Source organism: Bufo gargarizans, chromosome 6, assembly GCF_014858855.1.
Source record: "Bufo gargarizans isolate SCDJY-AF-19 chromosome 6, ASM1485885v1, whole genome shotgun sequence".
NCBI classification, from domain to species: Eukaryota; Metazoa; Chordata; class Amphibia; order Anura; family Bufonidae; genus Bufo; species Bufo gargarizans.
In genome coordinates, this window is record NC_058085.1 from 319,532,788 (window position 1) to 319,547,223 (window position 14,436).

Consider the following 14,436-nt stretch of genomic DNA (forward strand, 5'->3'; position numbering starts at 1 on the left):
CCCTTAATTCTCATTGTTTGTTTCTTTTGCCACCTTAGGCAGAAGCTTGAGGTGCCTACTGCATGCATTGATAGAGAAGCCATCTACACATAGGTACACATTGCTTCTTTTGTCCACTGTATATCTTCTTCTTCTTGGTGGCAGTATACTCAAATGTTCTATTGATTGAGGCATGTTGGGCTTATAGAGGTCCAAGGGTGTAGCTATAGGGGATACAGAGGTGGCAGTTCCATTAAAGACCTCTGCATTATAAATATCACTTCTCCCCAATTAAGACTTTGCTCCCTAAAAGTACTGTACAGTTAATCAAATGTCCGGCCAGGGGTGAGAAGACTTTTTCTGCACTGCATTAAGGTTGTTGAAACACAATGACGATATTTATGAAGACGGTATGCCAGAATACCTTGTCAGACAGGAATGTGGAAAAGTGACTATCGATGCAGGAATTGTAATCAACCGTATTATTTTTTACTCAGTTTTCCCAAGAGAGAACAATAAAGATTTTGTATGGAAAAACATGGCATCTTTCTTCCTAAATGGGTTTCGTCTGGTATTGCAGCCCAACTCCATTAAAGTGAATAGGGTTTCGATGAGATCTCATCCAACTAAGGAGACTATGGGGTCGCCCATCAATGTAAAACCATAAATTTACTGTAAACAATTGACAAATGTTTCTAATGAAAATATCTAAAAATGTATTGCTATTAGGAGGTAATAAGGCATCAGTAGGCACTGACGTAGCAGCTGGTCATATGGTCATGTAGTCCTTGACAGAACTCTTAGTGTGCAGCAGAAACAGGTGGAGGGTTCATGTGAGGAGCTGTTCTGCCAAGGTGATATCTGCACACTGTTCGCCATTGTCCTGGTCGTCTAGGGTCACATTTTCAAGTGCATCACAAATCCCTGAGTAATTTAAGGCTTGATTGTAGTGTCTAGAGGACATAGGGGAGGAGGTACAAGGTGCACTGAGGGATCCTGGAAAAAAAATTATTGTGTATTAATATACTTTACCAGGGCCCAGAACAGGAGCAACTTGAAAAGGGGTCACATCACAATGCCCAATAATGTAGTTATGAGAGCACTCAGCAATTTTGGCAATCATACAGAACAGTACACTGATATGCACAGTATTATATGGATGACAGTACAGCTATTACTGTTATCAAGGCACCAATATGGTTGATAAGGAGGCACTGTTACAGTATATTTACACTACTAAGACTGATACTGCTTTAAAATAACATAAGGAGGTACTACTATTATACAGATGCTAATTTAGATGATATTTATAGAACAAAGGGATGTACTATTATATAGATGCTAAAATGTCCATTACATATGGACACCAGTTTGGCTGATAAGGAGGTATGGTTCTATGGAGACAAATATGACTGATATATATATCCATTACTAAAATGGATACTGTTATAAAAACATAAGGAGGTACTACTATTATATGGATACTAATTTGGACAATACTATTGTATAGGACATAGTAATGTATTATATGGATGCTATAATGGACATTACATATGTTGTCTGAAAAGTTGGTATGGTTATATGGACACAAATATGACTGATAGTACCGTCTTATGTTCTATATAATACTATTATATGGATGCTTCTATGGCTGACACGGTTATAAAGAATAAGATGTGGAGGTACAATTATATGAATGCTATCACAGTTAATACTGTTAAATACATGATAAAGATGTACTATTAAATGGGCACTATTGTGGCTGATACTGTAAAAAAAAAAAAAAAAAAAGCTTGTAGTTCTCTAACATAGATGCTAATATGTCTGCTATTCTATAGAACATAGGGAGGTTATATGAATGCTGAAATGGCTGCTACTATTATTATACAGAACATAAGGTTATTGTTAAATTGACATGTTTTGCTGCTAATTAGGTAGGTACTCTTATGTTGATATGTCGATGTCACTAACATTAGCAAATACGTAAGGGCAACCATCTGAGGCTCTACTGTCCCGAAAATAAATGAGGGAATGTAAACAAATTTTGTACACTTATTGACCCAGATGTATTAATGTGTCTGCGCCTAGAATCTGTAAAAAAAAAAAAAAAAAAATTTGTGCAAATTGGCCCAACTAAGGATTCTACAACTTTTTCCAGCTTTCTGTAAAAGGGGTGAAACTTAGCAGGAAACGGTGGAGCTTCACATGAAAAGATATGGCCTAAGAGTGGAAATTTGGTGCCAAAATTGTGCCTCAGTTCTGGCATAAAATTCTGTCTTAAAGTCGGTCAACGAATAGTTGGTAAAAAGTTAGACAAAACTGTCTGTCCCTGCACCACATAGCCAGCATACGCCATCTAAAGGATTAGTAAATCTGCCCCATTGTTCTAAAGAAAGTACAGATTTAGCTTTTATGATTTTTTCGAAAGTTGGTCACTGCCTCAGTGAGATCTTTATTGGTTGTTACCCAGCTTTCCCAGGAATAGGAATACTAATAAATTATTTTATACAGTCCTGATCAAAAGTTTAAGACCACTTGAAAAATGGCAAAACAAATCATATTTAGCATGGCTGGATCTTAACAAGGTTCCAAGTAGAGCTTCAACATGCAACAAGAAGAAATGGAAGTGGGACCAAACATTTTTTGAGCATTCAATTTAATGAAAATAATGAATAAACTGAAACAGGCTGTTTTTCAGCTGATCAAAAGTTTAGGACCACACCTCCAAATAAAAACTAAACCCCCCCAAAACAGAAATCCAACTTCCAAACATGAACTCAGTAATGAGTAGCTCCGCCTTTACTGTTTATCACTTCAAAAATTAGTTTCGGCATGCTTGATGCAAGTGTTTCCATCAGGTGAGTGGGAACATTTCTCCAAGTGGTGAAGACGGCCGCACGAAGGCCATCTACTGTTTGGAACTGTTGTCCATTTTTGTAAACTTCCCTTGCCATCCATCCCCAAAGGTTCTCAATTGGATTTAGATCAGGGGAACACGCAGGATGGGCCAAAAGAGTGATGTTATTCTCCTGGAAGAAGTCCCTTGTCCTGCGGGCATTGTGTACTGTAGCGTTGTCCTGTTGAAAAACCCAGTCGTTACCACACTGACGAGGGCCCTCAGTCATGAGGAATGCTCTCTGCAACATCTGGACATAGCCAGCGGCCGTTTGATGCCTCTGCACTTCCTGAAGCTCCATTGTTCCACTGAAGGAAAAAGCACCCCAGACCATTATGGCACCCCTCCACTGTGGCGCGTAGAAAACATCTCAGGTGGGATCTGCTTGTCATGCCAGTAACGTTGGAAACCATCAGGACCATCAAGGTTACATTTCTCATCAGAGAATAAAATTTTCTTCCACCTTTGAATGTCCCATGTTTCGTGCTGTTTTGCAAAGTCCAAACGAGCAGTTCTGTGGCGTTCAAGGAGACGAGGTCTTTGAAGACGTTTTTTTGTTTTTGAAGCCCTTCAGTCTCAGATGCCGTCTGATGGTTATAGGGCTGCAGTCAGCACCAGTAAGGGCCTTAATTTGGGTCGAGGATCGTCCAGTGTCTTGACGGACAGCCAATTGGATCCTCCGGCTCAGTGCTGCTGAAATTTTTTTGGGTCTTCCACTTGACTTTTTTTCTTCCATAACCCTCAGGATCATTAAAGAAATTCCAAATGACTGTCTTACTGCGTCCCACCTCAGCAGCGATGGCGCACTGTGAGAGACCCTGTTTATGCAGTTCAACAACCCGACCACGTTCAAAAAAGGGAGAGTTTTTTGCCTTTGCCATCACAACGTGTGACTACCTGACAGAAAATGACAATGAATCCACATCTGTGCACAGATTTGGCCTTTTAAAGGCATGTAGTCCTAAAATTTGGATCAGCCGAAAAACAGCCTGTTTCAGTTTAATTGTTATTTTCAATTAATTGAATGCTCAAAAAATGTTTTGTCTCACTCTCATTTCTTCTTGTTGCATGTTGAAGCTCTACTTGGAACCTTGTTAGGATCCAACAATGTAAAATAAGATTTTTTGCCATTTTTCAAGTGGTCTTAAACTTTTGATCAGGACTGTACTATGAATTCAGGTTTTTGACACAAAGCAACACAACTGTCACTTACCCTCGTCTTCATCAGTGCTTAAGAGACTCAATTCACTGATTAAATTGTCTCTGGATTGTTGACTTTGGCCAAGCGCTGAGTCTTGTTCTTGCTCCGCCTCATGCGCTGTGATGTCTGGATCACGATATTCATATTGGAAATTAATATCTCCTGCCCAATAGACTAATAATTTACTAGCGGCTTTGGTAAATATTATATAGTTACAATATTAGCACAAAGAAAACATTTCCTACAAATTATTTGTGTCTGTCAGACCTGGTGGTTACATTGGCTGCAGGTTACATTACATGACAAACTAATTGTAGTAAATTAGTTTGTCATGCAATGTAATGCTTTGTAATTTTCATGCTATATTACCTTTCAAGTAATGCACCTTGTTCATCAGAAGATGGAGTACTGTTGGCAATGTTTGGTAACAAGAATGCAACTTACCATTGCATTCCTCCCCTCTTGGTAAGAATAGACTGGTCTGACTTCCTGCCAAGGGTGGGGCTGAACTAGGGGGAATCAGTCTAAGAATGTAGAGTGTGGGAGTATGCGATCCATCTCCCGGTCCTCCAGGCCAGATGGACCAGGTCCATCTCCTCCAGGCCAGTGGAGGGGCTCACCTCGGAAGATGTAATTGCCCCAAGGAGACTGCAGGGTAGGCCACACAGGAATTGCAAGCTATGGTGTATAAGAGTCAGAAGAGTAATCAAATGACCAAGCTATCACGATTCCATTGCAAAGTGGTGGGTAACATGTTCAGGACAGGTGTAGCTAGAAGCCTGCATCATACGGCGGACACCTACAGCCAAAGGTGCCAGTAAAGCCATAGGGAAACAAATCCAGAGAGAGACAGCATCAGCTAGAAAGTTTCATCAGTTTCATCTTGGCTGCATTTCCAGTCACCATACCCCACCATCTGGGTGGAGAGAAATTGCATTTTGTATGAACTGCTGTTAAGTGTGTTGCTATCTGTTTTTGCACTCAGTAAAGAAAGAAGCTTTTTGTTCAACAATTCACCCTGCATTGAACCCCAGAGAGAGACGGCTTAAGGTAGGACACCATGACTTAGCAACATCTCATCAGGGCCACTACCACCAGTGGCAGATCCAGGGCCTGGTTTCGGGAGGGGCACTTCCAGATTTTGTGGCGGCGGACAGAAAATAGTCTGTTCTATAAGCACCAGACAGTCAGTGTGCTCTGCGCAGTGACTACTTGATTCGGATATCATGTGAGTAATGTATGTGGGCGATCGCAAGCCCTCTCAACTCTCTCTCACTATATAATTTCTGGGGGGGGGGGGGTGGAATTGCCCTGCTGCCCTGCTGCCCCACCCCCCACCCCTTGGATACGCCAGAGACTACCACTGCTCCGGCTGTAAAGTTATGGCCGGACTGGGAGCAGAGCTTTAGGGGGGGGCCAGCGTGATGGGGTTTTGGCTCAGGGATACCCCGGAGGTAGGGATAGGTTGAGCAGTAAAGGATGAAAAAGGTTTGAGGGGGCAAGGTGCCGTTTTAGGTGAGGAGAAAAGAGTTAAGGAGACCACGCTGTTGGAAACACTTACTGATGGAGCAATTGGAGGACACCAACAGGCGGCTGCGGAGGTTCGGGGTCCAGGCTTGGTCCAGGTGCAGCTGCAGCATCTCTTCAGGGGGGCGGCTGAGGCTTCCTTTCCCGCCTCAGCCCACGGTGTCCCAGCCGCGGCGGACTAGGCCGCCGGCACACTTTAGCCCGCAGTCCTCCCCTCCTCGGGCTCAGCGCCAATGACTGAGCCCTTTAGAGGACCCTCCGCGGTGGGGAAAGCCTCCTCCCGCACCCCTCGGCGTGGGAGGAATCCAACCTGCTGGCGGAGCCCACGAGGTGGCTGGGCCCAGTCACCTTCTTCATTCGAATGCGGCATGGGAGCGGGACCTGGAACGGTGGGCACCTTCCCATTTTCTGGGGAGGAAGGTACCCCCCAGCATGATCAAGGCCTAGAGAGACACAGGGCTGCTGTGGTGCCGGTGGAGTTGTGCAGCAGGCCCCCATCACCATCTGCCAGTCTGCCGCCAGGGAGAACAGCCTTAACTTCCCTGGCTGGAGTGCAGCCAGGGTACAGTGTCTGGATGAGGTCGGGTCAGAAGCTGGAAAAGCAGCACTGAAGACTGGACACCTGGATTCCGGATCTTCGGCTGATGGAGTCACAGCACCCAGGCAGCCAGGTGAGATTTCTTGGGGACCCTTAGTGCAGGTAGCGGTGGTTAGTGGAGGGGGGGAGTCGTGGGCCCCCGGTGGATTTAGGTAGGGGCTTAGGGCAGCTGTTGGGGATTTTGGCGGGCTTATAGCAGGTTGGGGTATGGTGGGATATCCCCGTTACCAGCGTGGGGGGTGACAGGGGGCCCTGGGGGGGTCTAATATGGGTCAAAGAGGTAGTGTAGGGTTAGGGAGTAATGTGGCATCGGTGCAAACGCAAGTGGGGGGGTGGCGGAGGAAGAAATGGTACGGCTGGATGATAAAGCAAGAGCTGAGGTATATGTCTGTTTTGAGGGTCTGTTGGTGGCTCATTTAAAGCAGGAGGTAAGGGAGTGTATTTGGAAGGGTGAATATGTAGAAATATTTTCTTTCCTCCCATTGCATAAGTTTAACCTGGATAGGAAGGAAAAGGGTAAAGAAGAGGAGGAGGAGAAGCGTAGACATCGTCTGATACCGCATACTTTTCAGAACTGGCTGCAGGCGGTTGCGATATTAGCGAGTGTGATATAGGAGAAGGCGCCGGAGTGCTGTTCGGCGTTGTTTTATCTGGAGGCATATCGGGTATATGGGGGGATAGCATGGCTGCGATACGACGAGCAGTTCAGGCAGAGAAAAGCGGTACGTCCAGAGATGAGGTGGGACTACAAAGATATAGCTTTGTGGCTGAAGGTGACTGCGCCCATTAGGTGAGGGGGAGTCGGGAAGTGGGGGCCAATCCAGTGTCGCTGTTTTGTCTGCAAAAGGCCTATGCTTCTCATTCAATGATGGGAACTGTAAATTTGGAGCCAAGTGCAAATTTAAGCACGAATGCTCTACATGTGGGGGATCTCATGGAGCGGCGCGGTGCTTTAGGCGTAATAGACAAAAAGGGAGGGTGGTCCATCTGGAAAAGGATGGAGCCATTCCTAGGTAGATATCCGGATAAAGAGGGGGCAGCGTTGTTGCAGGGGGGGGGGGGGGGTTCATTGGGTTTTTGAATACCGTTTGTTCCCAGGGAGGCGGTGTTAATAAATAAATTTGAGGTCGGCCGGAGAACATCCGTGAGTAGTGGCGGAGAAACTTAGTAAGGAGGTTGCGTTTTTGAATTTGCGAGTTTCTTTTCCAAAGGGAATGTCGGTCAATGATGGTATTGATCTGGCCTTGTGTTCCGTGGACTACACCTCCTTTGACGCGGCAGTTACGTGGGTTAAGAAGTGTGGCAAGGGGGCATTGCTAGCAAAGACTGACATCGTGGCGGCTTTTAGGTTACTGCCAGTACATCCGGATTGTTTGCATTTATTGGGGTGTTTTGGGGACGGGAGATTTTTTGTAGATAGGTTTTTGCCAATGGAATGCGCATACTTTGAAGCGTTTTGTTCGTTTTTAGAGTGGGCGGTGGTGGATTCGTCTGGTTGTGAATGTATCATTCACTATTTAGACGATTTCCTTTAAATCGGTCCTCTGGATTCGAGAGTGTGTGCATTATTACTGGATACGCTGATTACGATGTTTGGGATCCCATTGGCAATGGAAAAGATGGTAGGGCTGGTTACAGAATTAAGTTTTCTGGGGATTGTCATTGATACCATTGGAATGGAGTGTATATTGCCGAAGGACAAGTTGGAGGATCTGAAAGGAGAGGTGGGCAGGGCGACTTGTTTAAAAAAGTTGAAATTGCGCGAGCTTCAGTCACTCCTGGGGAAACTTAATTTTGCGTGCCGTATTATGCCCATGGGGAGTGTTTTTTGTAGGAGGTTAGTGGGGATGACGGCGGGCGGTGTTATTTCACCACATCACTACATTCGCTTGGGTAGAGAATTGAGAGAGGACTTGCAAGTTTGAAGTTCCTTTTTGAAAAAGTATAACGGTCGCTCGCTATTCATGGGTGAGGTATTGAACTCGTTCGATTGTGAGCTTTGGGCTGTTTTTCTTCAGCTGGAACTGGGGCCTTAGTTAAGCTAGAGGGAATTATGAACAGTTCCAAATACCAGTCAATATTGGCACAAAACATTCAGGCTTCTGCTAGAAAGCTGAACATGAAGAGGAACTTCATCTTTCAGCATGACAACAACCCAAAGCATACATCTAAATCAACAATGGAATGGCTTCACCAGAAGAAGATTAAAGTTTTGGAATGGCCCAGCCAGAGCCCAAACCTGAATCCGATTGAAAATCTGTGGGGTGATCTGAAGAGGACTGTGCACAGGAGATGCCCTTGCAATCTGACAGATTTGGAGTGTTTTTGCAAAGAAGAGTGGGCAAATCTTGCCCAGTCAAAATGTGCCATGCTGATAGACTCATACCTAAAAAGACTGAGTGCTGTAATAAAATAAAAAGGTGCTTCAACAAAGTATTAGTTTAAGGGTGTGCACACTTATGCAACCATATTTTAACAGGGGTGTGTAGACTTTTTATATCCACTGTATGTCAAGGCGTAGGGGTACTGGGAGGAACGGTGAAGAAGGCTGGGTGTTGGGAATGGGGATTTGGAAGTTCCGCTGTTGCTGTTCGTAGGGCATTGTAGGGAGGAAGGGTGGTCGGTGCTGAAAATGAATGGCTGCATAGCTGGGTTGGCATTTTAACCCCTTAAGGACCAGGCTCATTTTCACCTTAAGGACCAGGCCATTTTTTGCAAATCTGACCAGTGTCACTTTAAGTGCTCATAACTTTAAAACGCTTCGACTTACCCAGGCCGTTCTGAGATTGTTTTTTCGTCACATATTGTACTTCATGACACTGCTAAAATTGGGTCAAAAAAGTTAATTTTTTTGCATAAAAAAATACATTTTTTACCAAAAATTTTGAAAAATTAGCAAATTTCAAAGTTTCAGTTTCTCTACTTCTGTAATACATAGTAATACCCCCAAAAATTGTGATGACTTTACATTCCCCATATGTCTACTTCATGTTTGTAGCATTTTGGGAATGATATTTTATTTTTTGGGGATGTTACAAGGCTTAGAAGTTTAGAAGCAAATTTTGAAATTTTTGAGAAATCTTCAAAATCCCACTTTTTATGGACCAGTTCAGGTTTGCAGTCATATTGTGAGGCTTAGATAATAGAAACCTCCCAAAAATGACCCCATTCTAGAAACTACACCCCTCAAGGTATTCAAAACTGTTTTTTCAAACGTTATTAACCCTTTAGGTCTTCCACAAGAGTTGATGGCAGATGGAGAAACAATTTTGAAATTTCTATTTTTTGGAAAATTTTCCAATATAATCAATTTTTTCCAGGAGTAAAACAAGGGTTAACTGCCAAACAACACTCAAAATGGGTTGCCCTGATTCTGTAGTTTGCAGAAACACCCCATATGTGGTCGTAAACTACTGTTTGGCCGAACGGTAGCACATAGAAGGAGGGGAACACCATATGGGTTTTGGAAGGCAGATTTTGCAGGACTGGTTTTGTTTATACCATGTCCCATTTGAAGCCCCCTGTTGCACCCCTAGAATAGAAATTTCAAAAAAGTGACTCCATCTAAGAAAGTACACCCCTCAAGGTATTCAAAACTGGGTTTACAAACTTTGTTAACCCTTTAGGTGTTCCACAAGAGTTAATGGCAGATGGAGAAACAATTTTGAAATTTCTATTTTTTGGAAAATTTTCCAATATAATCAATTTTTTCCAGGAGTAAAACAAGGGTTAACTGCCAAACAACACTCAAAATGGGTTGCCCTGATTCTGTAGTTTGCAAAAACACCCCATATGTGGTCGTAAACTACTGTTTGGCCGAACGGTAGCACATAGAAGGAGGGGAACACCATATGGGTTTTGGAAGGCAGATTTTGCAGGACTGGTTTTGTTTATACCATGTCCCATTTGAAGCCCCCTGTTGCACCCCTAGAATAGAAATTTCAAAAAAGTGACTCCATCTAAGAAAGTACACCCCTCAAGGTATTCAAAACTGGGTTTACAAACTTTGTTAACCCTTTAGGTGTTCCACAAGAGTTAATGGCAGATGGAGAAACAATTTTGAAATTTCTATTTTTTGGAAAATTTTCCAATATAATCAATTTTTTCCAGGAGTAAAACAAGGGTTAACTGCCAAACAACACTCAAAATGGGTTGCCCTGATTCTGTAGTTTGCAAAAACACCCCATATGTGGTCGTAAACTACTGTTTGGCCGAACGGTAGCACATAGAAGGAGGGGAACACCATATGGGTTTTGGAAGGCAGATTTTGCAGGACTGGTTTTGTTTATACCATGTCCCATTTGAAGCCCCCTGTTGCACCCCTAGAATAGAAATTTCAAAAAAGTGACTCCATCTAAGAAAGTACACCCCTCAAGGTATTCAAAACTGGGTTTACAAACTTTGTTAACCCTTTAGGTGTTCCACAAGAGTTAATGGCAGATGGAGAAACAATTTTGAAATTTCTATTTTTTGGAAAATTTTCCAATATAATCAATTTTTTCCAGGAGTAAAACAAGGGTTAACTGCCAAACAACACTCAAAATGGGTTGCCCTGATTCTGTAGTTTGCAAAAACACCCCATATGTGGTCGTAAACTACTGTTTGGCCGAACGGTAGCACATAGAAGGAGGGGAACACCATATGGGTTTTGGAAGGCAGATTTTGCAGGACTGGTTTTGTTTATACCATGTCCCATTTGAAGCCCCCTGTTGCACCCCTAGAATAGAAATTTCAAAAAAGTGACTCCATCTAAGAAAGTACACCCCTCAAGGTATTCAAAACTGGGTTTACAAACTTTGTTAACCCTTTAGGTGTTCCACAAGAGTTAATGGCAGATGGAGAAACAATTTTGAAATTTCTATTTTTTGGAAAATTTTCCAATATAATCAATTTTTTCCAGGAGTAAAACAAGGGTTAACTGCCAAACAACACTCAAAATGGGTTGCCCTGATTCTGTAGTTTGCAAAAACACCCCAAATGTGGTCGTAAACTACTGTTTGGCTAAACGGCAGGACATAGAAGAAGGGGAACGCCATACGGTTTTTGGAAGGCAGATTTTGCTGGACTGGTTTATTTACACCATGTACCCTTTCAAGCCCCCTGATGCACCCCTAGAGTAGAAACTCCATAAAAGTGACCCCATCTAGGAAACTACGGGATAAGGTGGTTGTTGTTTTGGGACAATTTTTGGGGTAAATTAGATTTTTGGTTGCTCTATATTACTCTTTTTTGAGGCAATGTAACAAAAAAATTTAATTCTAAAATTGTTTCTACATTCGCTATTTAGTTTTGTGGAACACCTAAAGGGTTAACATAGTTTGTAAAGTAATTTTTGAATACCTTGAGGGGTGTAGTTTCTTAGATGGGGTCACTTTTTTGGAGTTTCTAGTCTAGGCTACATCAGGGGGGGCTTCTAATGGGACATGGTGTAAAAAAAAAAACTGTCCATCAAAATCTGCCTTCCAGAAACCATATGGAGTTCCCTTCGTTCTATGCCCTGCCGTGCGGCTATATAGCCATTTACGACCACATATGGGGTGTTTCTGCAAACTACAGAATTGGGGCAATAAATGTTTAGTTTTGTTTGGCTGTTAACCCTTGCTTTATTACCGGCAAAATGGATTTAAATTTAAATTTTGCCCAAAAATAGGTGTTTTGGCACCGTTTTTATTTTATATTTTTAACACCGTTCATCCGAGGCGTTTGGTAAAAAGTTATTTTTATAGCGACGACTTTTACGCACGCGACGATGCCCAATATGTATGGCTCTCAGACTTTGGAGACACTAAGCAGGCATCCTAAAACTGCGGCCCTCCAGATGATGTAAAACTACAATTCCCACCATGCCCTGATGATGGCTGTAGGTTGTCTGGGCATGCTGGGAGTTATAGTTTTACAACATCTGGAGGGCCGCAGTTTGAGGATGCCTGCACTAAAACTAATATTTTTTGGGGAAAGAAAAATTGTTTTCGTGTCTCCAAAGTCTGAGAGCCATAGTGTTTTATGTTCTCTAGTGAACTGTTGGGGATTATAAAAATTTAGTACTCCATGGAAGTGTGATACTCCCTGAAGCAATCGATAATGCAGAGGCCCGGATGATCGGGGCACGTGTCACATTGAGTTGTGGTGTCCTTCCGTATCCCCCTCTTGTGACACACTCTGCACTTTTTTTGGGTTCGTCCCTTCTTTCCAGTATGGGGGACCACACCTGGAAAGTGTTGGCCAGGGACGATCCGGGCGCCTCCAGTTCCCGAGGTACTCCGGCCTGCTCTTTCCCGGTCCGAAAAGATCAGGTCTTTGAGGACTGCCTCATAGAATTGGAGGAATGTCCCTGTGCTGCCAGCGCTTCGGGATAGTACAAAAGAGTTGTACATGGCAACCTGCACCATGTAGACCGCAACTTTTTTGTACCATGCCCGGGTTTTGCGCATGGCGTTATATGGCGTGAGGACTTGATCAGAGAGATCAACTCCTCCCATATACCGATTGTAGTCGACGATACAATCGGGCTTGAGGACCGTTGCCGCGGTACCTCGCACAGGGACTGGGGTGGTGCTGTTACCGTGGATTGTGGACAGCATAAGGACATCCCTCTTGTCCTTATACCTGACCAGCAACAGGTTTCCACTGGTAAGTGCACGGGTCTCACCCCTGGGGATAGGTACCTGGAGGGGGTAGGCAGGGAGGCCGCGTTGATTTTTCCGCACGGTCCCACAAGCGAACGTGGATCTGGCGGCAAGGGACCTGAACAAGGGAATGCTGGTATAAAAGTTGTCCACGTACAAGTGGTAACCCTTATCCAGCAGTGGGTACATAAGGTCCCACACGAGTTTCCCGGTAACACCCAGAGTGGGGGGACATTCTGGTGGTTGAATCCGGGAATCTCGCCCCTCGTACACACGAAATTTGTAAGTGTACCCTGAGGTACTCTCACAAATTTTGTATAGCTTCACGCCATACCTCGCCCGCTTTGTGGGAATGTATTGGCGGAAACTGAGTCTCCCCTTGAACGCAACGAGAGACTCATCAACCGCGACCTCCCTTCCAGGTACGTAGGCCTGCTGAAATGTGGCCCCAAAGTGATCGATGACCGGCCGTATCTTGTACAGCCGGTCATAGGCAGGATCACCTCGGGGTGGACATGCTGCATTATCGGAATAATGCAGACATTTCCGGATGGCCTCAAACCGGTGACGTGTCATGACCATACTGTACAGTGGGGTCTGGTACAGGACGTCCCCACTCCAGTATTGCCTGACACTGGGTTTTTGGACTAGACCCATATGCAGCACGAGGCCCCAAAATGTCCTCATTTCGGCTGCACTGACCGGCGTCCAGCCACCGGGTCTAGCCAAAACTGAGCCTGGGTTTTGAGCGACGAACTGTTGGGCGTACAGATTCGTCTGCTCCACCATCAAATTCACCAGTGGGTTACTGAAAAAAAAACTAAAAAAGTCTATTTCAGTAAACCCCACTGTGGGAATCTGGATTCCAGGATTGCCAGCGAAATCCGGAATCTCAGGCTCAAAGTCCACTGGGGGACACCAGCTAAGTTCATCGGCAGGGGGCTCCGGTGAACTTATTTGGTGGGCCGGGAAACCAGTACGAACCCCAGGGCGGCTCGTACTAGGGTGGGCCACAGGATCCCTAGCATGTGTGGCCCCTGGCTCCGCCTGGCGGCGTCTCCGCTGCCTTGGTGGCTCATCGTCATCCGATGATGATGAGGAGGATGCGGATGACAAAAGGAACGTGGGGTCATCCTCATCCTCACTGGGGCTCTCAGAGTCGGAGGCAATCTGGGCATATGCCTCCTCGGCCGAGAACACCCGGCGGGCCATGGGTGTGTGTGTGTGCGTGTGTATGTGCGTGCGTGTAAAACTTTATTCTATGTGCGTGTGTGTGGGGGCACGGGTGTTCACGTACTAAAAAGTCCAGGCAAAAAAAAGTGTTAGGAAAAAAAAAAAAAAAAAAGTTCAAACTTGCTGATCTGCGGTTCAACGCTGATCAGCGGTCGGTGGGGTGGTGGGGCGGGCGATGCGCTAACAGTGGACGGACGCTAAAAAGTGCCGGCCAGTCAGCGCACGCAGAAAAAAAAAAAAAGTGAAGGGTCTGGTGGGGGGGGGGGAGGGGGTTGGTGGGTGGGGGGGGGGGGCTGGTGGTGGGGGGGATGCGGGGGGGGCTGGTGGTGGGGGGGATGCGGGGGGGGGCAAGTGGCAGGGGGGGTCTGGGGTCTGA

At 44.9% G+C, this 14,436-nt stretch overlaps 1 protein-coding gene across 4 annotated transcripts in view; it reads right to left on the reverse strand.

The window, feature by feature from the left end:
* Positions 1–481: 481 nt before the first annotated feature.
* ZBP1 (Z-DNA binding protein 1) overlaps positions 482–14,436 on the reverse strand; it is a 36,178-nt gene continuing 22,223 nt past the window's right edge. For 2 of the 4 annotated variants that reach the window (XM_044299996.1, XM_044299993.1), the window contains 2 exons: positions 4,089–4,238; positions 485–975 (listed from right to left, as the gene is read on the reverse strand). In XM_044299996.1, the coding sequence (XP_044155931.1) occupies positions 809–975; positions 4,089–4,238 (317 nt within the window). In that variant the 3' untranslated portion in view covers positions 485–808. Of the gene's footprint in view, positions 976–4,088; positions 4,239–14,436 lie in introns of all 4 variants that reach the window. The other 2 variants (XM_044299997.1, XM_044299994.1) reach the window with 2 other exon arrangements.